Source organism: Thalia democratica, chromosome 5 (genome assembly GCF_965202585.1).
Source record: "Thalia democratica chromosome 5, ktThaDemo2.hap1.1, whole genome shotgun sequence".
NCBI lineage: Eukaryota > Metazoa > Chordata > Thaliacea > Salpida > Salpidae > Thalia > Thalia democratica.
The window spans coordinates 35,895,782-35,920,332 of record NC_139169.1 but is presented as its reverse complement, the minus strand read 5'-3'; the positions used below and the strand labels follow the sequence as shown (position 1 = coordinate 35,920,332).

The window sequence follows — 24,551 nt, the reverse complement described above, 5'->3', positions numbered from 1 at the left end:
TGTATTTAAAAAAATTTATGTATAATTTATTTTACATATGAAAGTAAACTTAATTTAATTTTAAATGTAAATATGGAGAGTTTGGACTACTGTGACACACAGTCTAAATTACTTTTAAAGAATTTAGACTGTACTTCAGAAAGGTTAGATTATAAATTATAAATTTATTATTTTTCCTGTATATCATTTGTAAGGTGAATCTTATTAAAGTAAAGATTGATAATTGCTAATAACTAATAAAGGCTGATAATGTTGATAGTGCATTGTATATAATTTCTTTAATTGTAATTGTTTTACAACAAAATAATGTTTTAAATTTACAAAGTAGGTTGGTTTACTAAGCAAGCACTTAAAGTCAATGTTAATTTATTAAGAGTATTTAAAAACGTTGTGCCTAGTGTATCTAGTTTTATGTTTAATACAACTGAATGAAATTTAGTCATGGTTGTAAGTATTTCAAGTTTAAAAGTATTTATAATTTTCTGTGTGTTTTTTTTTTCACTTAATATATTTTTTCTGTTATATAGAATGAAATATGCGTTATTATTTTAATGGCATTTATGCAATTTTGTTTTATGTAACATCCATTGTTTAAACTTTATCAAAAATTCAATTATTAAAAATAAATTATGTTACTTTTTAATTTTTTAAACATGTAAGTTTGCTCTTATCTAAACAGCTTGCTTTGATTAGTTTTTATTGGATAAGTACATCGAAATATAATTATTAAGTTTAATACCAATTTAAAAGTCTTGAGAAAGTTACAAAAATGCTATCAGTAAAACTATTTGTAAAAAAAAAGCTTCAAGTTTTTTTTGCATCACCCTTGCACATTGTATTTGATTGATTTTTATGTTTTAAAATAGAGTAGCTTAAATTATAAAATATTTCAGATATATATTATAAAATGTCAATAAAAAATCCAATCAGAATGTTTTTTCTGTATATATCAGATACACTTATAAAATTGCTTTTCTTCTTTTATGAGTGAGCTAATCAAAACTTTCCTCTATTTCACCTTAAATTTAATTTAAAATTGATTAAGTCTCAAAATATAGAAAATTAAAGCTTTATTAAAATTTGTTTTTGTAAAAATAGTTTTATTTGACATTTTAATTCTATAAATTAAGTATAAAGGTTTTGTAAATTAAAATTATTTTTCAAAACTTTTTTTTTTGTTTAAAGTCCTCTTTTTGGTTGGCATAAACTTTATATAAAAGTTGTAAAGTTATTTTTAGTGGTTTACCGGATTTGGCCTGATCTTATCAAAATTTACCAAGAACCAAATCCGACCAGATTTGTATTAAAAAGAACAAGTATAAGTTCAGTTGGATCCCAAATAAATTATAGATCTTACCAAGCTGAATCTAAAAGTAAGTTTGACCGGATCAGGATCTTATAACTTAATTGAGATCCAACCAAATATAGGTTTGGATATTTTTTTGAATCAAAATCAATTCAGATCTAGATCTTGGCAAGTTATGACAAGTTCCGGTTGGATCCGGTAAATCACTAAAAAAATGAAAAAACTTTTATATAAAATTTTAATAAACCAAAAAGAAGACTTTAAGCCAAAAAAATCTTTTAGATTCGGTAGTCCACTAGTTTTTATACTTAAATGAAGTAAGTTTATATTTCTACTGAAACTAGTAAAACAAATGATATTCCTAACAAGTTTAATGTAAGTCTAATAAGTTAAAGATTTTAATTTTTGTAATTTAATTTAACACCAAAAAGTATCATTTGCTAACTTTGTTCAACACAACAACCACAGTTCGACCACAGCCAGATCGAAAGAAGTACAGAATGGCACACCAACAACTGGTCGCCATGGTGACTGTCACCACAGCACGCCGTATAACAACCAATCAGAAGAAAGAAATGGTCGCCACAGTGATTTGTTCAACAGCCACACCTCAAGCATCACATCTTCTAATGATGATGAAACCAGCTCCTGTTCAGAGTGTTCCAGGTACTTTGTTTTTGTTTAAATGTTCAACTATTTTCTATTAAAAAGAGATTTTTTTACAATGATAAAATTTTTGTTAAATGAAAAATAACAGCTGATTACAGGTATTCTGTTTAGAGTGTAAGAGAAAACTTATAATAAATTTTAAAAACTCGTAACAGATATTAAAAATTTTATTATTAAAACTTATGGTTTTATATGTTCTGCGATTAAGACTTAATAAGATAAAAACATGTTAGAATTAGAGTGAAATAAGCTAAACAGAAACAATAAATTTTTAAAATTTATGGCAAAATAAGCATTTTTAAATAGTTTAAAACTATATTTACTTACATTTTTTATACAGTAAAATTTTAAATTAGACATAAACTATATAAGAGTTTAAATGCAATCAAATTATATTATTTTCTTTCTATAAAATATTATATGGAAATGTTGGTGCTAATGTATAAAAACTATGTTGATTTTTACTTTCATTAATTACGTTTCATTAGTATAATTGTTATATTCAAATATTTTATTCAATACATTTAGTAAAACTTGTTAGTAAATTACTATAAGTTATTATATAAAGTATAAATTTGTCAGTTCAACAACTTCAGAAGAATTGAATTTAAATGGAAACCCTAATGAAAAACAAAACTCATCTGAAATTGTAAGTACAAATACATTCTACTAAATTATTGAACTTTTTTAAAGTTTGTTAAATATATATTTTGTGGATGTTTTAATGTTAAAACGAAAAAGATATGCAGAGCTGTCTTTTAAACTATCTTGAAATAAACAATAGTATAAGACTGTAACTAGAATATTATGTAACAAGTTTCAAAAAAGTTCAACTATTTTCAGATTACAAGCGTAATTTATTTTAATTGCTTTTAACAGTTAGCAAACTGTTTTACTTTTTGGCTTAACTAAGATACATAGTTTTTCTAAAAGATAGAAAACCAATTGTTTTTAAAAGTTTAAAATATGATAAACTTTTTTTAAATGTGCTCTAAAATATATGTTTTAGTTTCCTAAATAAACTAACATTATCTCACATGTTACTTACAGAACGGACATCAAACTGCACATAAAGACAGAAGTGATTTAGAAAATATGAAAGTCAAGTTCAAAAAACTTCAGGCCGAGTTGAAGTCGGAAAAGTTAAACCATCAGAAGGTAATTTATTTTTGTGTTTGATAATTAAACTTTATTTTTTTCTAATTAAGGTACATTAATGAGAACAAAGATCTGAACCTTTTTGAAAGCTGTGCACGGTAAGTTTAAAGAAAATATATTACACTAGAAAGTTTAAATATGTTCTGAGTGTCTTAATGCATAAATCATAGGTTAAATACTGTTAGTTTTTATTATAAGTATCATTTTATTTAAAAAATACAAAATAAACGTCATTTAAAAAGATTTTTTTACCATTCTAAATATTCTTTATGTCGTAATTAATTTATATACGCACTACAGTTCACATATGCTTACCGTTAGGATGCATTAAGATATACTTAATGTTTAAACAAAAACCTTTTAAGTACAACCACTTTTAAAATAAAGATATATTTGAATAAACAGAAAACTTTTCATGGAATAGTTTTTATCTTAGAATGACTTTGTTTTTGATTAACAACTTACACACAACTATTTATAAAACTCAATATAAATGTTTTTTTTAAAATAACTACTTATGTATACTATCTAGAAAAATAAAAGATATTTAATTTAACGTGATTTCTATTCTATTAATAAAATTTTACTTTATTATACAGTTTTAACATACTTGATTTTTTTTCTACTGTTTTCCTTTAATTAAGCTTCCTAAGGATTTTTATCATTCTTATGACAATTTAATAGATTTATTTTTTCGTAGTAGTTGAGATCATTAAAAGTTTCCTAATTAAGTAAAACAATATAAAATAGTGTTATATAATAACATGAGAAAATTTAATGCAATTTATTCTTTTTTTATGATATTTAAAGCTTTTATATGAGACCAAAAACTTGTTTTTGTTTTTTTTTTAAGAAAAAGCTACTACAAACTTTTTAAATAAACTTTAATTTCTCCTAACTTTCAAAAGATCAGGCAAAAATGAAATAATAATTTATCTACAGATAAAATGTTCAGCTCTTTTAAATAAATTGCGTACCCTGTAAAATCAAAAAAAGCTAGTTTTGAATAAATTAGCTTCAATTATGCTTTAATATTTTACTTTTAAATTAAACTTATTCAATTGTTTTAGACAAACGAGAAATTAGAAATGTACAAAGTTGAACTGGAAACTGCAAAGAAGGAACTGGAAATGAAAAATATTGAAAAAAATGGCTACGGAAGCGGAGAAATAACTAGTTTGTTTTTTTATTTTATGTTTTTTAACAAATTTTACATTGTTACAATATATTTTTATAACTTGTTTATTCATATAAGTGGTTCTAATGAGCTATAGATTTAATTTAAAAAATTACTTTGCTTGACCTATTTTTGTATACTAAAAAGATACATTGAACCAGCGTATAAAACTTAATCAAAATTCTGAAATTGATATATAGAAATAATTAAATAAGTTTTTATGGAGTTTGTATCACCATAGATAAATTAAAAAAGTTCAAAATAATAAAATAAAGTTGAAGGCTTATTTTAGTGCAGTATTTACATAGGTTGTCAGGAATAGTTAAATATATTATACTTAGTTTTTAAAAGTATAAAGTTTTTCTTGAACTATGCGATAAACAGTTAAAATTAATTTCCACTTATATTAATGAAAATACAATTTTTTTGATCAAACCTAATTTTAAATATTTAAAGTTACTAAAAACAATGTTAACATAATTTGTAAGCACTTAAAATTTATATAATTTTTCACAAATTAGTAAAAAATTCAACAATATGAGAACACTTGTTTTTACAGTATAAATATTTATTTGATAAGTATTTCAAAGTTAAAACAATTGGTAACTAATGACTTGTAAATTTCTTATTAAAATTGATCTAAATTAAAAAATTTTTTTTTTTTTATATATTCTCCTTAATTTGAGTTTTGTCAAATACGAGTACTAAATAAAGTTACAAAAGCCTATATTTAACTTAAGTTCTATAATTAATCATTTTCAAAAAATTTTATTGCTTTTTAACATTTTATATTATATCTTATAACAGTTTATGTGCTCCACAGTTATAAAGTATACGCACACTTTCGGTAAACACTGTTTTTTATATAAATATAAATTTTTAACTTATGGGTACTCATAATTAGTTTTTGTCGAAAATTGAATTTTTTATTTATTATACAAGTTATAAAGAATTTATAAATTTAGTATTTAAAACTTTATTTTCACTTTAGAAGCTTTCAGATTTTTACACCCAATTAAATTTGGATTACGTCACCAAAAAAAGAGTTGTAGTGAAAGTAATTTAAAAAACTCAATAACCTGTAAAATATTAATTGGTTTGCTTAAAGAATGTAACATAGTTAAATGAAGTTTATTTAAAGTAAGACTAATAATTTTATTTTGTTTGTTATCTAAAATAACAACATCATAAAGCTTTTTTATATTCTGTTTAGAAATATATTTTTTTTTTGTCATAGTTTTGTTTCAAAAACATAACACATGAAATTTGCAGTAATTTTTAAATAAGTATAATGGACACAATTCCTTTTTTTGATTAATTATTCCTAAGTAATTAAAAATTTTACGAGTAAACTAGTAAACAGTACTAAAAAAGGAGAAATTTGAAGAACAAATGTAGATGTTTCGTTATAATATCTTGTTATTTAAATCAATCCACTCGTTTAACGAGATCGTGCTCAAGTTTTTTTTGTAGATTATTTCAAACGTTTATTTTTATTGAAGTAAAAACGCGTCAGTTGATTTAAATCAACGATTTGAAAGCAATCGATTTTCTGACGAGCTTCTTTTCACATTCAGTATTTATGTTCGTAAACTTACTATGCTATTAACATTACACGAACTAATATACATGACCAATCATTTATTACCACAGGAGTGATAGAGGAAGTGTACAGGGCGCAGCAGGAGAGGGAGAAGGCGATGAACATGCGAATGAAGCTGGCAATACAGGAGAAGGACGAGGCAGTGTTGAGGGCCAAGGCGTACATGCACGATATTACGTTTGTATTTACTATTGTTATATAAATAAAACGGTTTTTGCCCTTAAAATTTGATGTTTTAAAACTGGGTTAGTTGTTTGAGTTTTATAAGACTTTGAAAACTAAGCTAAATAAATATACTTTTGACTTGCTGAACTTGATATCACCTTAATTCTTTTCAGTAGTTTGTATTAAATCTATAGTAATAGTTATATTTTTTCTAATAATTTGTACAGGAATAAAGAAGACAGAGTGAGAGTTGACGCTTCAATTCGTAATGTGAGTTTTTGATTGGTGATTGTTAAATTAAAATTTGAGATTTTGAGATTAATTAAAAAATTAGAAATAAACTGCAACAATTTTCTAAAATCTATTAAAGACCAATCTTAAACTAGCGTTTAAGTAAACAAGTTTAAATATTTTATATTAAAGTTATTCTATATAAAAGATGTTTTTATGTAATCAAATTGAATTAAAAGTAATGTAAATATTTTATTATTAAACTAAGTATTTTTGTCAATGTAAACATTATGTGAGACTTTTTACATATACCGATATTTATTAACAAAAGATTTTTAAGTATGTATTTTATAAATTCCTCAAAATTTTACTTCAAAAAAAAATATTTATTTTCTGGTCAAATCTTATTTAAAAAATTAACATGTAGTACCAGGTTTCAGAAACAATAAAAAATTTTTTCTAGTTTTTGATGTGAAATGATGTTGAGTTTTTCAAACTCTACTTTAATATTTTAAATAAAAATTTTATCACAGCTGTGATCTATCTAGAATCTAAGTTATTTGAAAAGAAAAACTATAAATTTGAATTTTTGTTTAATGCTTTAATATTAAAACATTTTTTTTTTGTTCAAACATTTTTTTAAAGCTTTTACAGTACTGTATAAAAGTTTCTATAGTTTTACTGTGTTGTGACGATATATTTAATATTGTTTTTAAAACTTTATTTATTTATCAAAAAAAGATCCTTAACTTTTATTTTAATGTTTTTTTTTTGTTATTTGTATAGAAAGATAATAATTTCAAGAAAAACATGTAAAGTTTCTTCTTATTTAATTATAGTCTACCTAGTTATATGTGTCCATAGTTTACAAGATTAAAAAGTTTGTTTTGATGGAAAACGACTTCTAAGCACACTATTTTCATTAAACTGACAAATCAACATTTTAAACGGCAGAATTAAAATTCTAACAACCTTAAACCCTGTGAAAGTCAGTTGCAATTTTCGACCCCAAGCACCATACTTGTGAAAAGGCAATATTGCTTTATTTACTTGAGCGTAAGTTATTAACTTGACACAAGCAAAAAGTTATACGCTTTGGTGCTTAAATAGCGTAACAACAACAAGCATTTTGACAATTCTGCTGTGCTCTTTCCAACAAACACTACTTACAGGACAACGTTTGTGTAAGTAGCCATATTGTAACAAACACCACTAACAGGACATCAACAAGCTGATAGAGCTGATAGGGGACAGCGTGACGGCGAGGGAGGCGAGCAAGTACGCGGACGAGGTGGTGAACATGGTGCGGGTCAGGTGCGAGGAAAACGTGGAAAAGTACAACGAGCAGGTACAGCAAGTCATCGGTGAGAGAGACTCATTGCAAAAGAAGGTATAAATGTTTGAAAGGATTGTAAAAGTTAACGATGTATTTGTTTTTATACTGCGTCTACAGTGTACACTCTATATTTAAAACAAAATTACTACTAGTTTTTACAATTAGGTTAGAATCAACAAAGATTTTTACACGTGTGTATAGTAATTAGCTTACATATAAAAACATGAATTAATAAAACAGGTTTGTCAAAAAACCTATAATCCCGGAAAAACCTTGAATTTGACAATTTAGACTGAAAAACCTGGAGTTTGAAAATTTTTAAAAAGAATCCTGAAACTTTAAACACAATTCACTAAAAAACTTTGAAAAACCTTCAATTAAAAAAAAAGTTATAAAATAATGAAATTTCTATTCTAATAAAATATGAAATTATAAACCCCAAAAAATGCATCATAAAAAAAAAATGTCTTTAACTTTATTTTTAAACACATTTAAAGTAGCTCTTAGTATCTCTTCTATGTAATTAAACTATTTAAGACAGTTTTAAACTCTAAATCAAAATATTATACTAAAAATAGACATAAAAACTTGTACTTTTGAAAACCTGGAAGAAATTTCCCAAAAACCTTGGGTGACCCTGATAAAATTGTTTTTTTTACGTTTTATAATATTAAAATTAGATTTGTTTTGTTTACATTTTTTATACATTAATTAATAACTTTTTTTTTCACTCCTAAATTTTAAACTTTAGTTAACCAAGGCAAAGCAAGAATTAGACGAACTTAAGACTAATAAAACTCCACAAGTCCATAGAAGTAATTCTAATTCCAAACTTATTAGTAAAATTACTCAATTACAGGTTAAACTGGTTTTAAAGTTATTTAAAATATTTTTGAATAAAAAAAAATGTTATAGTATAAGTATTTTAAAATATGTATTTATGTTTTTAGTATTGATGTTTATTAGTATTCTATAAACTAATAGATTAGCTTTCAAATATTTTGATATTAATTTTTTCAGTATTTTTACTTTTAATGCAGCTATTGTATTAGTGTTGAAATATCTATACTTAAAAACATCGTTAATTAACTGTTTTTGTTTTGCATAGGTTAATTTATCTTTATAAAGTTAAGGCAGTTATAAAAACTTTTTAAAGTGTTATAATTAACAGTTATAATGAAGTTGAATTAGTAGGTTGTAAGTTTCATCATTTTGAATTTTTTTTTTTTTAGTTTGTTTCTTACCTTAATTACCTTAATTAATGTTATTTACTAAGAAGGCCTACTACAATTAAGTTACTAAAACCTATTTTTCATCTTCTAATGGCAGAAACGTTTTGAAAACCATCATATCTTAATAAAATATTCGAAATCAATTGATTTTTTTTTATTAAGTTTACAGATTTTATTTATTAACTTTTTATTAAACTTTTTTTATTTGTATATAGTTTAAAGTAGATAAATTTTGGTGTTTTTAATATACAGGCATGCCTAAAACAAAGTGAAGAAGACCGAATTAAAACGGAGAAAAAATTGATAAAAACTGAAGACAGACTGGAAACAGCCAGATTACAATACAGGTTCGCGTTTGCTAGTTTTTTCGTCTACTTACTAAATTTAATTTTGCTACTATTTAGTTCATACTGTATAACCTCATAAAATAAAACCACTCGTAAGTTGTATTTTTCAATCGAGTTTTCACACGGGTCTTGTTTATTTTTATGAGCATACAGGGTTGGCACTTTACCTGGAAAAACCTGGAATTTGACAATTTAGGCAAAAAAAAAACCTGAAAAACTGAAATTTTAACAACTTGTTCAGTAGTAAAGTTTCGATTTGACTCAAAAAATCTATCATATAGATAAAAAAAATATGTCATTACTAAAAAAAAATTATTTAAAAAACACATTTAAAGTAGTTTTACAGTATCTTTTCAATGATTTTATATTATTTAACACAGTCTCTTACCTTAAACTTAACTTTAAACTAAAAATAGACTCAAAACTGTGTACGTTTGAAAACCTGGAAGAAATTTTGAATTAACGAGTGGCAACCCTGTAATGTATTTCAGTTGTTGTAGAAATTATTATCAAACAAATTGCACGAAACAGTTTGGAGCGTTCGCTGAAGAAGAAGCGGGGACAGGCGGACGACAGTAAGAACGACGCCAGCCGGTTGTACGAGTCGCTGCGGGTGGCAAACCAGCACAACCAGATACAGAAGGAGAACAGCGACCGCATGAAGATGAAGATACAAGTCTTGAACGAAACCAATAAAAAGTTTGTGTGAAAATAGTAGTTGAGTATCTTGAATGTTGAAAATTTTAAGACGTCATTAGTGCTAAAGTCCTAGTTTTTCAGAATCATCCTAACCAAAAATTCCTAAAAAATAAGATAATTTTGTGTGCCTTTTAAATGGCAAAGCTATTATAGTTGACTTTTTGTGCAGCATTTATATCAAAAGTCATTAAATATGCTAAGAAATATTTAATTTACTTGTTTATTTTTTGTGCATTAACAAAAAAATTACTTAATAATGCTACTTTTATCTACAATTGTGTTATAAAATAAACCAAATAATATGTGATTGACGACATTTCTAAAAATAATTAAATTTTACAAACTCTCATTGAAACTTTTGATTTAGTTGTTTTTAAACTTTAAGTTGTTCAGAGTATGACTAAAAATTAGTCTCAAAAAGGATTTTTTACTAACTAAAACGAAACAAATAAAAAAAACATTATAATAAAAATCTGCTGAAGATTTTTTTTAAAGAAAAATTCAAGTTAGTCAATTTATTTAATTTAACAGGGAAAAAATAAATAGCCAGTTGTTTTTGTTTGGTTTCCATAACGACCGAGTAAAAGTCGACCCATACACAAAAAATAACGCAAAAATTGCCGAAGTAATTCTTCCTAAAAGGCATAGGGAATGCAGTTACATTGAGTTTTCATTTTGGTGACCTTGTTAGTTGTGTGTGCGATGAGCTATGCTAATTGCTTGAACATCGCATGGTTTGAGAATTTGTATAATTTGCCTGAGTAAAATGTGGAACTACTAATGAAATTTAAAACCACTTTATACAAAAAGAACACGAAATTTCTGTAATTTGTCAACAATTTTAGAATTTAAGAATTAATTTAGCTAGTGTTAACAAAAAAAATTAACCTTAAGAAAAGAATCAGGCTGAGGTAACAACTAATAGCTTAATAATATAAATTAAGTGTTTACTATATCTATTAATTTATCTTAATGATGAAATAAAGTTATGAAAAAACAAAAATTTTAGCTATCTATTTTTTAACATTTGCAATAACTTTTTATGCTTATAATGATCTAAATAAATAAGTATATGTGAAAAGAATTATCAAACCTGGTTTATATAAACTTGAAATGTTTTTGTAATAACTTCTTGTAATTTGATTATAGGTAAAATTGTTATTTTGTTTTAGTAATTTAACATTTTTAGCTCTCCGAGTTAGAAAAAATTTCTTCATATTTTATTTGCATATGTAGTTAGTTTTTTTTTTGCTTTGATAAATATTAAAGTTTAGTATTTTTTTAATACTATAGTTGCTTTAAAAGACTAACAAAGTTTATTACCGTTTTACCAAGTCTAAACTAATTTTAAAAGTTCTACTTAAGTTATCCTATTTTGCTTGTTACAAAAGTAAAACTTTTAATAAAATAAAAGTTACATCTGTTAAACTCTTATGGGTTGGTAAGTATGTTACGAATAGTTCCGTTTGAAACAAGATTTTCATGTGAAAATGAGCGAAAGGTAGTATTAACCAAACGCAAATAAAAGCTAACACCTTCAGCAAACAACGTTTATTTAGCAAATAAGTCCTATTTATATCACAATAGATTATGCACATGACCACAATCACCCGTTACTTTCAAAAATATATTAGTTAAGCACAAACAGAAAGCTTCGAATGATATTTAAATTGTCTGAACTATTTTTGAGTTCATGCACAAACTCATTAAACTTTTCTAAATCTCTGCTTCGGGTAGACTTATTGTTATAGTTTTTTTCAATTTGTTGCTTTCAGCCGTTAATCTTGTTGTCATTACCTTTTGTATTGTACAACCTTTAAAAAATCTTTTTTCATAAAGTTAAAATCACTTTTTGTACAGGATGTTCAAAAATTAGTTTAAAGTCATTTTCGTCTGTTATGGTCGCTCACAATAGCGCAAAAGTAAACAAAACGTAAAATTTTACAACAATATTTATGTGAAAGTGACGTAACAATGCATAATGAGCTGCTCTTGAAAAGTGATCGCCTCTCTTTTTCCATTTCTTTTTGTTACTCTGGAAACATTTCTTTTTGTTGATTTTACGCGGACAATTACACGCGTGTTTGTTTAAATAAAAAATGTTCCCACTTTTTAATTACTCGGTTTTTTGTTGCAGTTTTGTGCGGTGAATAGAGCCGGATATTATTTCATCAATGGAAAATTTAATTAAGTGTTTTTTATAAGAAATAAATGCAGTTTCAGTCTTGTATAATTTTTATGCAGCTGTCAGCTGTAATAATGTATGTATATTATTTTTTGACAGCATTATAAACTTTAACTCTTTTCATCATAACTTTGTGCGGTTTTGTCTGTTGTTACTAGTGTACTTTTTAACAAAAGCTTAAGCCTTAAATTAACTTAATATTTTTGTTGCAAATTTTTGTCATATGGAAATTCTAATGACCTTAATGATAAAAATCTACAAACACCATTTGTATATCAAATCATTTTTTTTTTAGGATAAACTCAAACTGTAATAAATTTATAAAACTTACAGTAATTTCGTTACAAAAAAAGAATTGTTGTATTATGCATGTCTTGATATTATCAATGATTTTTTTTTTTTTTTGGTATATTAAGGAACTATAACTGAATTACCAAAACAACCCAAAAGTTTTTTATCTAGTCAAAAAGTTTAAATTGCTCTGCCAAAAGTATTATTTTTTATTTACCAACAGTTTATCTATTTTTTTAAAAATTTGTCAATTTAGTTAGTATAACAAAAACTGTATTAAAAGAGGTAACAAAAAACCTTGCTTTTTAAAATGAGATTAGCTTCAGTGTTGCACGTTAATAAAGTTAATTTTTTTTTCAAGACTAGAGTTCAGTGGTATTTAATTTTATGGTTAAAAAATAATCTTATTTTAATTGACTAGTTTACTTGCAATTTTTGTATAACATTAACCCTTAAAATAATTTTGTACGTATTTTGATATAATTTAGACAACAATATTTTTCTCAGCAGAAAATGTCTAAATTCATTTTGCCTGTTTTTATGGTTTATGAGTTTTATAACTATCATTTATGTATATTGTATATGTATGTTTTTGATAATTGAAGCAGTAGAAAACTTTTCCAACAAAATTATTCACTTGATACTGGGAACTTTACATTGGCGATATGCTAACTATTTTATATACTATACTGGAATACCAGTTAGTTTGATAGTTAATTCTTTTGTAAACAGTTTTATACTCTTACCCCTTAGCAAAAAATTCAGCATTAATTAAAATTTAATTTTTAGTTTGGCTAGCTCAAATAAAGTTATAAGTTTATAGACTAATATTTGATGTAAAATTTGAGTTGAGAGAACAGATAAAGGTGATTAAAAATTAATTTAAAAGTTATTCCTGTAAAAATTAGATAAGTTAAAGTTAATAAATGTGTAATTGCTTCAATTTATTTTGTTCTAATGCTATTAAGAATGGACTAATCATTATTTTGATCTTTAAATGAAGATCAGCAATTCTTAAACTTTTTTTTCATTTTTTACCCCTTTTTGAAAGATTATTACCAAATTTACCCCTAACTTACAAAATAATTTTTAATTTTGAGGAAAAAACTAGATTTTTTGAACTTTAAGCTTATTAAATATAAAAAATCATGAAAATGTAAGTTTATTTTATTTAAAAAAAATTACAGTTAAACACTAACTAATAAACTAGAAATACAAATAATAAACATCAATTTACATAGCATGTAACAAAAAATATTTACCCCCTAAAAGAAGGGAATTTACCCTCAGGGGTAAGTTTACCCCAGTTTAAGAATCGCTGCTTTAGATAGTTTTTTTTTTGCTTGCTAAAAAGTAGTTATATTCACTTTTAGGAACTTAATGTTTTTCCCCTGTTCACTTTAACTTTCTTGTAATGTATGTTATATGTTTTATTTTAGTAATTAAAACCCAAAGTGTCGCAAAGGTAAATTTAAAATAAAAGTTGAGCAATTTACGTATTTCACCAGACACGAGCGCCACATAGCGGTTTTGAGAAGGAAGCTTGCGAGCGCAGTGGAGCAGAACGTGGCGAAAATCAGCCAATCACAGAGCAGTTCCAACATCAGAGAAATATGAAAGTTGCAGTGTGCCAAGCCATTTAAAAACTCGTGCTTTCAAAATACGTAAATTTTATTAATGTGAAGAGAGATTAGCTATCAAATGGCTTTGAAGAAGCTTGCACTAATCTGCTTTAAATCAACAATATTAATTATAGTGTCAATATTTAAGCTTTTTTATTATATAACAAAACATTGATCATTTGTAAAAACATTAACATTTATTTCAAATATTTTTTGTGATTTGGAGTTTTATAAATTTGCAGTTTTAAGAAATATACACTTTTGTAAAGCCTCTAAATGTTTACACAAATCAGTGAGAAAACCTCTAAAAAATTATATATTTTATTTTTCGTGTTTTGTGTTCTGAGCTCTCTATCTAAGTGAAACAAATTCCAACTTTTTATTTATTACTGTGAAAAAGTGTAATATTAGCAGTCAGTCGATGTGCTTTATTTTTCTGTACTATTTTCTTTTTTACTTGTTCATTTTTTTACGTAAATTTTACTTAATTTGCTAATTTTGAGAATTTTATGTGTAGTTTTTGAGATTTCAAGCAATTATCATAAGAAAAAATTAATAAAATAAAATTTGACATAACTTTATTAGAACAGTATTAAAGAAAATATATTCAAAAATTTTAAAACTGCTCATAATCGAGTATAAATAGTATTTAAATTTTTTTATTTTATATGGTCTTTTTTTTTCAATTGAATGAATTTATTACAGCTAGTTATAACTTGAATGTATGATGATAAATACAATTTTTTGCTGTACTTATATTTACTTTTTAAACTTTCTGAGCTAAAGTTTATGTCTATTCTGTTCAAATAATTTACTTTTTAGTATCTAACGAACTTACTTTTTAAACCTGAAAAGTCTACTATTATGTCGATAACTCAAGAAAAACCAGTATAAGTTGTTCTCGAACATTATAAGTTATTTCTAAGTAGATTAATAATTATTTGATATGCACTGATATTATTATGACTTGAATATTGAAGTAAAATATGATAACTTTGTTCATAAGGGTCTGAAACAGAGTTTGACCAAGATTAGAACTATGCAAAAGTAAAATGTTATTTGTCTAACTTTCAATACAAATACACAAAACTACAGGAAACTCTGATTTAGGTCTATCATTAGAAATTATAACTGTTCATTAACCACAATGTAAATTAGCTCAGAAACTTTTGAATCAATTGATAAAATATTTTTTGTACCAAACGGAAAAGCGGAGGTCATTTGAATGAGTACAGTAGACTACCGCTTAAGTACGCACTTTTTTTGGTACGCACCCCGCATTAAGTACGCACTTATCCAGAAAAACAAAATCGAGAATCCATTCTCATTTCAGCTTATTTTATGTTTCAGGTAGAATGGCCAACCTGATGAGTTAGCGTGAGACTTTCAAAACTTTCAAACTAGGGTGAGTAATCCTGAGTAGTCTAAGTGGCCTTAGATTGTAACAGTCCTGTTATTAAATGTTAATAAACTAAATACTTTTGTAGTGGTTGCCGAAAAGTGAATAGAATAATGATATTTGAGCTGTAATGCTATAAAATAAATCTAGATGATGAAGTTAAAAAAAACCTACAAATACAACATAGTTAAGTCATAGTTTAATTTAAATGTACACACATTGATGTTTTGGAAATGTTTGTTAAACACAATGTAGTTTAAATACAATAGTACTTTTCCTCTAACAAAACAAAATATGGCTTAATATTCTTTTTTATATCATTGACCTTCTATATTAAGTGTATGTATTAGTTATGTAGAAACTTTTTATTGAAAAAATAAATCATTTTAAAATCTATTAAAAAATTTTGCAGATTAGAACTATGTATTAAATGTTACTTTAAATAAAAAGACTTGTTTATTTGCCTTAATTATTCGGTGGCTAGTTGTAAGAAAGAAAACAAACAACTAAATTTCATATTATACTATGTCGTCGAAAAGTACGCACTACCCGTGCTAAGTACGGACTTTTTAGTCAGGTTCAATTTGCGTACTTAAGAGGTAGTCTACTGTATTTTTTATTATAAAGTTAACGTATAAATCAGTCAGTTTTAAAATGATGTTTTGATAGTATTTTATTCTACCGCAGATATGGGCATTGGGCAACTTTTCCAGTCAGTAGGCTAGAATTACTAAAAACTTCATTCGCGATCAAGAGCAACTTAGTTTTTTTAATGTGAACTACAATTAAATTAATATTTCAGAATATTTCTTATGAAAAAGATTAATTTTTTTTGCAATAGTTGTATTATGTTTAAAATAGGTAGGTTGCTTGTCCTGGGCCGTCGCATATTCAGTCGTAATTATAGACAATTTTTTAAAAACAGTCAACTGATATTTATTTATTGTACAACGTTAAAAAGTTAAGTTTAAAACTAAAAGCACGAAGTTGTTGTAAGATTGTAGAAAACCTAATGAAATTTAAACTCGAAACAAAAAATTCAGAAAATATTTTTAATTACTTTTATAAAACTCCCTCTAGCTTTTATCGAAAACCAGGAGTAGATTTGGGTTAAATATTTTTCAAAATATCTATTTGTGATGATTAGGTTTAAAAAGTACTTGAAAATAATTAGTAAACAATCATGTAAGTTTTAACTTTAGATAAATCTTAGTGACACATTTAAAAACCTCCTGATTTAGTTATAATTAAAATATAAATACTTTGTACTGCTCTTATCATTGGTGAATACTGTACAAGTTTTTTAATCATAAAACTCTATTGTAGATCAAGCAGAGTTATAAAATCAAGATTCACCAAAACTTTACTGTTTTTGAATATTTACTAGTCAAGACGATTTATATCTCTAAGTATATTGTTTTGCATCGATCAAAGTAAAGACATTTGCTCGTGTTTTAAGTTATTTCAAAATCTTATTTCTAAGATTTATTTCCCTTTAGTTACAAAATAAAAATGGAATATGAAGACTTAAAGTCTAAACTCATAATTGTTTATTTAATGATATTTTAAAGTACTCTCAAGTATTTCAAATTCAAGATTAAAATAAAAAAATCAGTTACAATGATATAGGTACTTGAACATCAATATAAGAAGTAGAGGTCAACTTTCTCTTAAAATAATAATTAAACATAATTTCAGCTTTAGCCTAGTTAAAACAAAACATTCTCAGGAAATAAAGAGTGTAACAACTATAATTAAAATTGATGTTATTATTGTAACCTATAGATATAGGTACCTTTAATAATTAACTTATACTATATGGTTATACTCAAATGTACTGAGGGCTACGTTATTTAATACTAGGCATGACAATGGATGAACATGTTGTATTAGTAAAAGAATTGCGAGAACTAACAAATATATAAAGAACATCAAATTTAGAAAACACTTTAAATGTGGTCAAAACTTTTACAAAACATTTAATCTAGCAAGAATATACTTTAAGAGTGTATAAAACCAAAAAAAAAAGATTTAACCACTTTGAATGTAAGTAAGAAATACTTAAATTATATAAAAAAAACTTTAGTAAAAACGCACTTTTAAAACACAAGAAAACAATATAAATGTGTATTCTTCAATATCACGTTTACTGCAGCAGGCTGTGGCTAGAATCTCCCCGTCTGTCTATTGTATCAGCTTATATAAAACATTCCATAACTCAATGTTGCATCAGGGTTTCTGGTATGCATTTTATTTTCTCCTTTTGTCAAGTGTATTAAACTTGCACCAGTATAAAACTTGACCTTGCGAGCTTTCTCTTAAAGCTTGAATGAAGTTTTAGCTCAAAACTTCCAACCAAATCTAAACAGTAATCAAGTCCAATTTGATATCCTGTTACATTGTCATTCTTCTTTGTTTGAAACGATTATACTGTAGCGACGCTTTGTTATTATGTAAAAATAACAATACTGTTGTATTATTCAAAAATAAAATACATGAAGTGTTATGAAACATTCAAAAATTTTAAAGAAAATCTTTTGAACACACTTTCTGTATTTAATATAGTTTATAATCAAACATAACAAATCATTACTAACTTAGAAGTAATCCTTACTTTTTCTACTTTTCATAATAACAGTTTAAATGTGTGATAATTTCTTATCTACAAATTAATATGATAAACAACGTACAGCATAGTACTTTGATTTATTTTTAGTTTTCCTAAGTTATACAGATTTTAAATAACTTGTTACACCAATTAAAAGCAACATGCTTTTCTATTCTTATTAATTTTAATGAATAAACTTCATCAAAAATACATGAAGCAGTTAGTTTTAGAGTTTGCATAAACTTGCATACACTTTACTTTGTTTATATAAGAAGTGTATTAAAAGTTTAAGCTTAAAAATTACATTTGTATAAGATTTTCGCTCACTTTCTTTTTTGAACGGAGTCATAAGTATGTGAAATGGTCAAAACTAGAGATATGATTACAACATTCATTTTTATAATTTATTCCTATTGAGAATTTTTTTTTTATGTCTTATGAATTAATACTTAATAATTGAGTAATTCCTGGCCTAATTTTTGCTAAAAAAAGAAAAAAATCAAAGAACATTTCTATATTTTAAGTTAATTATGTACAGTAGAGCTTGGTTAAACGATATCAAAATTTTAACATTGTAAACATTTTTGAACCAAACTATTTTATACAAAAAAATTTATTCTAATTTTATATTGAAACAGTGAAATAAAGTTTAAGGTTAAATAACTGTAAATAGTATAGAAATATACACAATAAAAAATATTTTAACTTTTACAATTTTATAAATAACCTAATAAACTTTAGTGTGAACATTTTTATATTTACAAACTAAAAGTATTTTACTGCCGTTAAATAAAAAGAACTTTAGAATAAAAGTAAAAAAAAACTAACATTAAAACAAATTTTGTTGTTTTCCTTTTGCATAATTACATACAGTAACCTCTCGCTTATTTACGCACATTGTGTCCACAGAAAAAATGCGTAAAGATACGAGAGATCGTAAATATACGAAAGGTACCAAATAAACTTACTATTATTGCTGTTTTCGGTATTGCTTCTAATTAAAAGCAGACTAGGGACTTTTCACCTTTTGACAATTTATTGACTTTATTTATAAATATTAAAACAAAAGATAAAACTAAACATATATAAAAAAAAAGAAATTGAAGTTATATTAAATAATAATTCTTGTAAATTTTTTTTATTAATTTTAATAATAAGTAGATTTATCTTTATCTTTATTTATATGTGACTTATTTGGTACTTAATAGATTTTTTTTTTAGAAGTTTATTCATATATAGGGCAAGAGGGTGCATAAAAAGAGGCGTTTACGTTTTTGACTGGTTTAAAGAAAGGGATCAAGTTGCCATCTACAAACCAATGATGTCGATTGAAAAATACACGATTGCCACAAAAACCTGGCGGAAAATAGCTTATATGTTCGGTTTTCGAAGGCAGAATTATTGTGTTTGGTAGATATGAAAATTTTAGGGCGTAGAAAACAGTTGAGGCGCATTACCCTGACAGTAACTCGTAGGGCACAGTCGGTAAAAAGATATTTATCACACCTGAACATTCTATTTTGTTTCGAAGTTTTAACATAACTGCATAATTTAATAAAGATTTGAGGTAGTTTAAACTGCTCTGTACGCCCTATGACGTCATGACGCCTCGTCCCTGATGGTTTTGTTAAAATAAAAAGTTAAATGATATTAAAAGTATTATAAAAATTTTATGAAAATAACTCAATATTGGTTCTTTACTTATGTTCAAATTTAAGCCTTAAAGTTGTTAAACCAGATAAGGTTTTAAACATAGAGAATTTATATACAAAGTGATTATGTTTTGAATTTTTCTTCCCATAAAAACTTATAAATAACTCCTTTATAAAGAATTGCCGTTTAATTTTTGCTAAATACTTGTCAAAACCTTTTGCAAGTTTAACTAAATAACAACAAAATTATTACTTGTAGTTTTCAAAAGTCTCAGTGCTTGACAAAGCGAGGATCTTTTTAAAATAGGGATGAGAAGCGATTGAAACGGTGGATGTCGAACTTGGGGTTTGTGATGCCGACAAGGTGTACTTGAAACAAGTTTAACTTGTAAGGATGAATTTGTACGGAACCGAATTTTGGTAATTGTTTGCAAGAAAAATAAATGTGGACTGACTGCATACAAAATTGTGACAAGGCTTGTTTTAATAATGCTTTAGATTTGTCTTTATTTTTTCTATGCCGTCTTTTTAGTTGTATACATAAAACGTTTTTTATAAATTTATGAAACCTTATATAAGATTTTTAACAAAACTTTTTATTTTTTTATGGGATAACTGTTACAACTGGTAGTTATAAAGTTATAGTTTTTTATTCTTCTCTTAATATTCTTAAGTTGTATTTTAAAATGATTAAATAAATTTTCAAGTAATAATTGTTTTTCCAAATAAAAAACATAAATTTTAAGTTGTTTGTAAAAGCTAGAATAAAATTTAAAAATCAGTAGTTAACATTTAAACCTTAAGTTTCTCAAATATGTTATAAACACGTTTAGTACAAAAATGAACGATATAGTTGTATATTCATAACATTCATTGCCTGTAAAAATATCGTTACACGTTTAGTAGTATAACTAAATATTTTTTTAAGCATTTTATTTACTTACATTTACATAAATACAACTTCAATGTTGTGATTGTTAAGCATGGTTGTGTAGCAGATCAACTATCAACAATATATTTTCTATAAAGGTTTTTTGAAACTTACAATAATAATGAAAAAGCATTATTCAGAAAAGGTTAAGCTCTGTATGCTGAAAAATAATAGAAAGATGCCAACATTTTATTTAAAAGGTAATTCTTGTAAATTCGTGTTTCTTCTACAACTTTTTTTGTATTACAGTTTTTTTTTTTCAAAAACTTTACACATATTTAAAAATTTTATATTGTAAAAGCTTATTTTTTTTTAATTTTATTAAGCTGTAAACTAAGTAAATAAATACAGAATTCGTTCATAAATAACTGAAGTAAGAAAAAAGAATTATTTTAACAACTAAAATTTTATTTTAGTATGTACAACAGATTATATTTTAAATTAAACCAATCGATAGATGTATATAATTTTGTTGCATGTGAACCTAAATTTTAAATTGTTTTTAAAGATAATTTTCTATTTCAGAAAAATAACATATTTAAAATATACTATAATTTTTTGTATTTGTTAAAAGTACGACAACGAAAAAAAATCTTTTTTAGTAAAATATAAAGGTTATAAATAAATTTGCAACGTTCATAAGACCAAACTAAATTTTTATTTCAGGTTTTGCATCCTTTACTTAGTAACATTTCTAATTTTATTGTTTTTTTTACTCTGCTTGAATTTAATCTTATTCCTATTGAAATTATTGCTAGTTATCTAAAAACCTATTGAAAATAAAAAGGACTATTTTTTAGGTTGCAGGAAACCACCCTAAGAACAACTTTGCGAAACAACTGCATCTCAAAAACAGAGCATTGATAAAAAAATAAGGAGAACAAGAAAAACAACTTTGTGCTATTATGTTTCATAGATTCGCTAGCAAGATGATGCTTGTTGTGTTTTATACATTTTGTGAAATAATTTTGTTTTTTATACAACTATATGTTTTATATTATATTGTTGTTTAGTTTAACTATAAAAGTTTTCAATGCAAAAGGTTTTTAGAATTATCTCGGTTTAAAAAGCTGCATTTGTAATTGGTCAAAATTTGAATTTAAATGATTTGCTAAAAAACTATTTGAAATTTAGAAAAAAAAACCCTATAACAAGTGAAATCTGAACTATTTTTACAAGTAGTGTAATGAAATTTAGATTAGATACGAAACATCTATCATTAACAAAGGTTTATGTATTATTTAGAATAAGTAGCAAAACAATATATTTTCAATTTTCCTACTATTTAAGACTATTTTTACTTTAAATTTATCTTTATGTAAAAGTAGAAAAAAAAATCCTCCTTCTAAAACCTTTAAGAAAAACAGAAAACCTGAAAAAATTTTCATAAAGTTTTGACAACTCTGGATCTAATTAATAAACTTAAGGTTAATAGTTTGGGGTTGTATGTGAATTTAATTCGCATAGTAGACTCAACAATAAAAACAATCGTGACATATCATAAATTCGCAAATCGGTAAAGGAGCGAGGTGCAGAAACTGAGAATTGAAAGAAAAGCTGCTGTGGAAAAGCTTCAAACTTAATTATTTGTGACATCTATTCTAATGTACTAAATATGCATTAGATTTTACAGTTTTAAAAGTTTTTTTCCTGATTGCAGTTATAAGTAAAAAGTATTTTAATTGAATGATGACGTATAAAAATAAGTTTTGTTTCTTAATTTAAACAAGTTAAACGGAAACACAATTGTTATTCTAAATTTCTAAAGTTTACCGCACTAACAAGAAAATACTTAAAATTCAAAAATTTTAAATATCTTTCATTTCAAAACTTAAGAAGAAAATATTCTAGATCTAGATGAATAATGATGTATAAAACAAATTTTTCAGTGGTCTCTTGTTAGTGTTGTAAAACTTAAGTAATGTAGAGTAACAATTGTGTTTTTGTTAAACTTGTTTATATGAAGATACAAAACTTAATTTTTATTGTGGTTCCAAGTTATAGCAATTTTTTCATTGCTAAATAAATTTTAACAGTACATATATACTATACACGTACATAATTTAGCTTTTCCATTGATGTTGAATGGAATCAATGACTTATGTGTTTAATTTCTTTTTTTAATCTATGAAGTTGGGTCTCGTTTAAAAATAAGCATTAAGATAAAACAAAATTAAAATTTCTAAGTAAAATATAAATCTTATTAATATTGCACGAGAAATATAAAAGATAAAAAAGTTAGAAGTAAATAAATAAAATACTGACCAAAAGTTAGTATTAAAAGGGTAACAGAGATGGTAAAAAAAAACAATAACAAAGAAAAGTTACCGATTAAGGGTAAGGGGTTACTGTGATAGTAAAATAAAAGTTTTAACCCGTGCTAAACTATCGCTGTGCAAAATGGTCCTCGTGCAAAAAATGACTTTTTATTGTCCCTTCGTGCACTTCTGATACCTACCTAGTTGTAATACAAAAAGATCTTAAATTAGTTCAGAATAAAAGTTTGAATTTAGGATTATTTTAATCGTCCGCACCCCCTAAAGATTGGTTGTTAAAGGGCGTTTTTTCTTATATCCTTATAAAGTCACTATTTTTTTTTGTTCTTTAGGAGTTTATTTTTTATTATTCTTTAGCTTAGTTAAAGTAAAAAGTTGTTGACATAAAGGTTTCTTTACATCAAGTCTTTTGACCACTTTTTTGATTTCTCAAATGTGTTTAATAAACTTGATTTAAATTATCTTGGTATAGCAAAGAAATGTTTGATACATAAATAATTTAGACTGTTTAATTATTTTTCTGAAAAATGACAAAATTAATACGGTAGAGAAGCAAAACGAACAACTAATTATTATTTTTAAGAATTTAAACCGCCAAGTGAAAAGGCAAGCTAAAAGATCTTTCAATATCTGGTCATTAAAAATAAATTTGAAGTCGTTTTTATACATAAGAGATTAATACCACGTAGGGGTTAAACTAAAGCGAGTTTAACAAGCTATTTAAAATCATCACAAACAACTTTTATAAATTTAAAAAATAAGACTTAAACCAAGGATCGGCAGGGGTTGAATGATCGCAACTTTTCAAAAATAAAAATATTCGCAGTTGCAGATTTTACTATTCAAAACTAGTCTAAAATATATTTGGTAAGTTTTTAATAGCCCGTAAGTTGAATCTAACACCCGTATTTTACTTTTTATTAAAATCCTGGAATATTTTGTGCATTTTTTTTTCACGCGCCTCATGCCGTTGTAATAAATACATGCTCGCGGCCGAACTTATACTCTTCGCAGGTCGAATAAGTTAGCTTTTGACGTATATTCTTTTTTAAGAAATATTAACAATGTATATAAGTGAGAAAATTTCCAAAAAAAAGAAATATAGGTTAAAAATTTTGAAATTAAGATTTGGAACAATAATGACGAAAATGTTTTTATTTTCATTTTAGACGAACATTATAATGTTTAACACAACTTTTTTAGTCTAGCAAATATAGCAATACCTTTAAAAATAATAAATAAAGTGACTAAAAAACTGCTTGATAGATTCATCAGGTCTTTTGTAATTGTAAGTTAACAAACAAGAAAAAAAAAAGATTAAGCGATTGTTCTCTTAAATTATTGCTTTGGAAAAAATACCTACCAAAAGTTAAAAATATATATTTTTTTAGTCGAGTTTAAATGTAATTATCTACGAAATTGTGTTTTACCAAGTTGAAATTTTCTATAAATAAGTACTGTATTATAAATAATGTACTTAGCCACACGACCAACAACAACATCATCCAAGACAACCTAATACCAGTCGTGCGTAAAAGTTCATTATTTACTATTAATAGCGCGAAAAATCTCAAATTTGTTGATGATGGCAGAATTAAATACTGGTTGGAATAAATAAGTATTGGTAAGTAGGAAAATGTTCTGTTTCATATTATTTTCATAGC

General features: G+C 25.3%; 1 protein-coding gene across 3 annotated transcripts; it reads left to right on the top strand.

The window, feature by feature from the left end:
* Position 1: 1 nt before the first annotated feature.
* LOC145835637 (uncharacterized) lies at positions 2-14,753 on the top strand. Of its 3 annotated transcripts, XM_082943313.1 has the most exons (13): positions 2-143; positions 1,775-1,972; positions 2,558-2,624; positions 3,026-3,133; positions 4,204-4,309; positions 5,964-6,090; positions 6,306-6,348; positions 7,529-7,699; positions 8,397-8,504; positions 9,130-9,224; positions 9,756-9,923; positions 10,455-10,609; positions 13,908-14,753. In XM_082943313.1, the coding sequence occupies exons 1-12, from the start codon at positions 73-75 to the stop codon at positions 10,603-10,605; spliced, it is 1,413 nt and encodes a 470-aa protein (XP_082799439.1). In that variant the 5' UTR covers positions 2-72; the 3' UTR covers positions 10,606-10,609; positions 13,908-14,753. The 3 variants fall into 3 exon arrangements, with proteins under 3 accessions (XP_082799439.1, XP_082799441.1, XP_082799440.1); XM_082943315.1 differs by lacking the exon at positions 8,397-8,504; XM_082943314.1 differs by lacking the exon at positions 10,455-10,609.
* Positions 14,754-24,551: the final 9,798 nt, after the last annotated feature.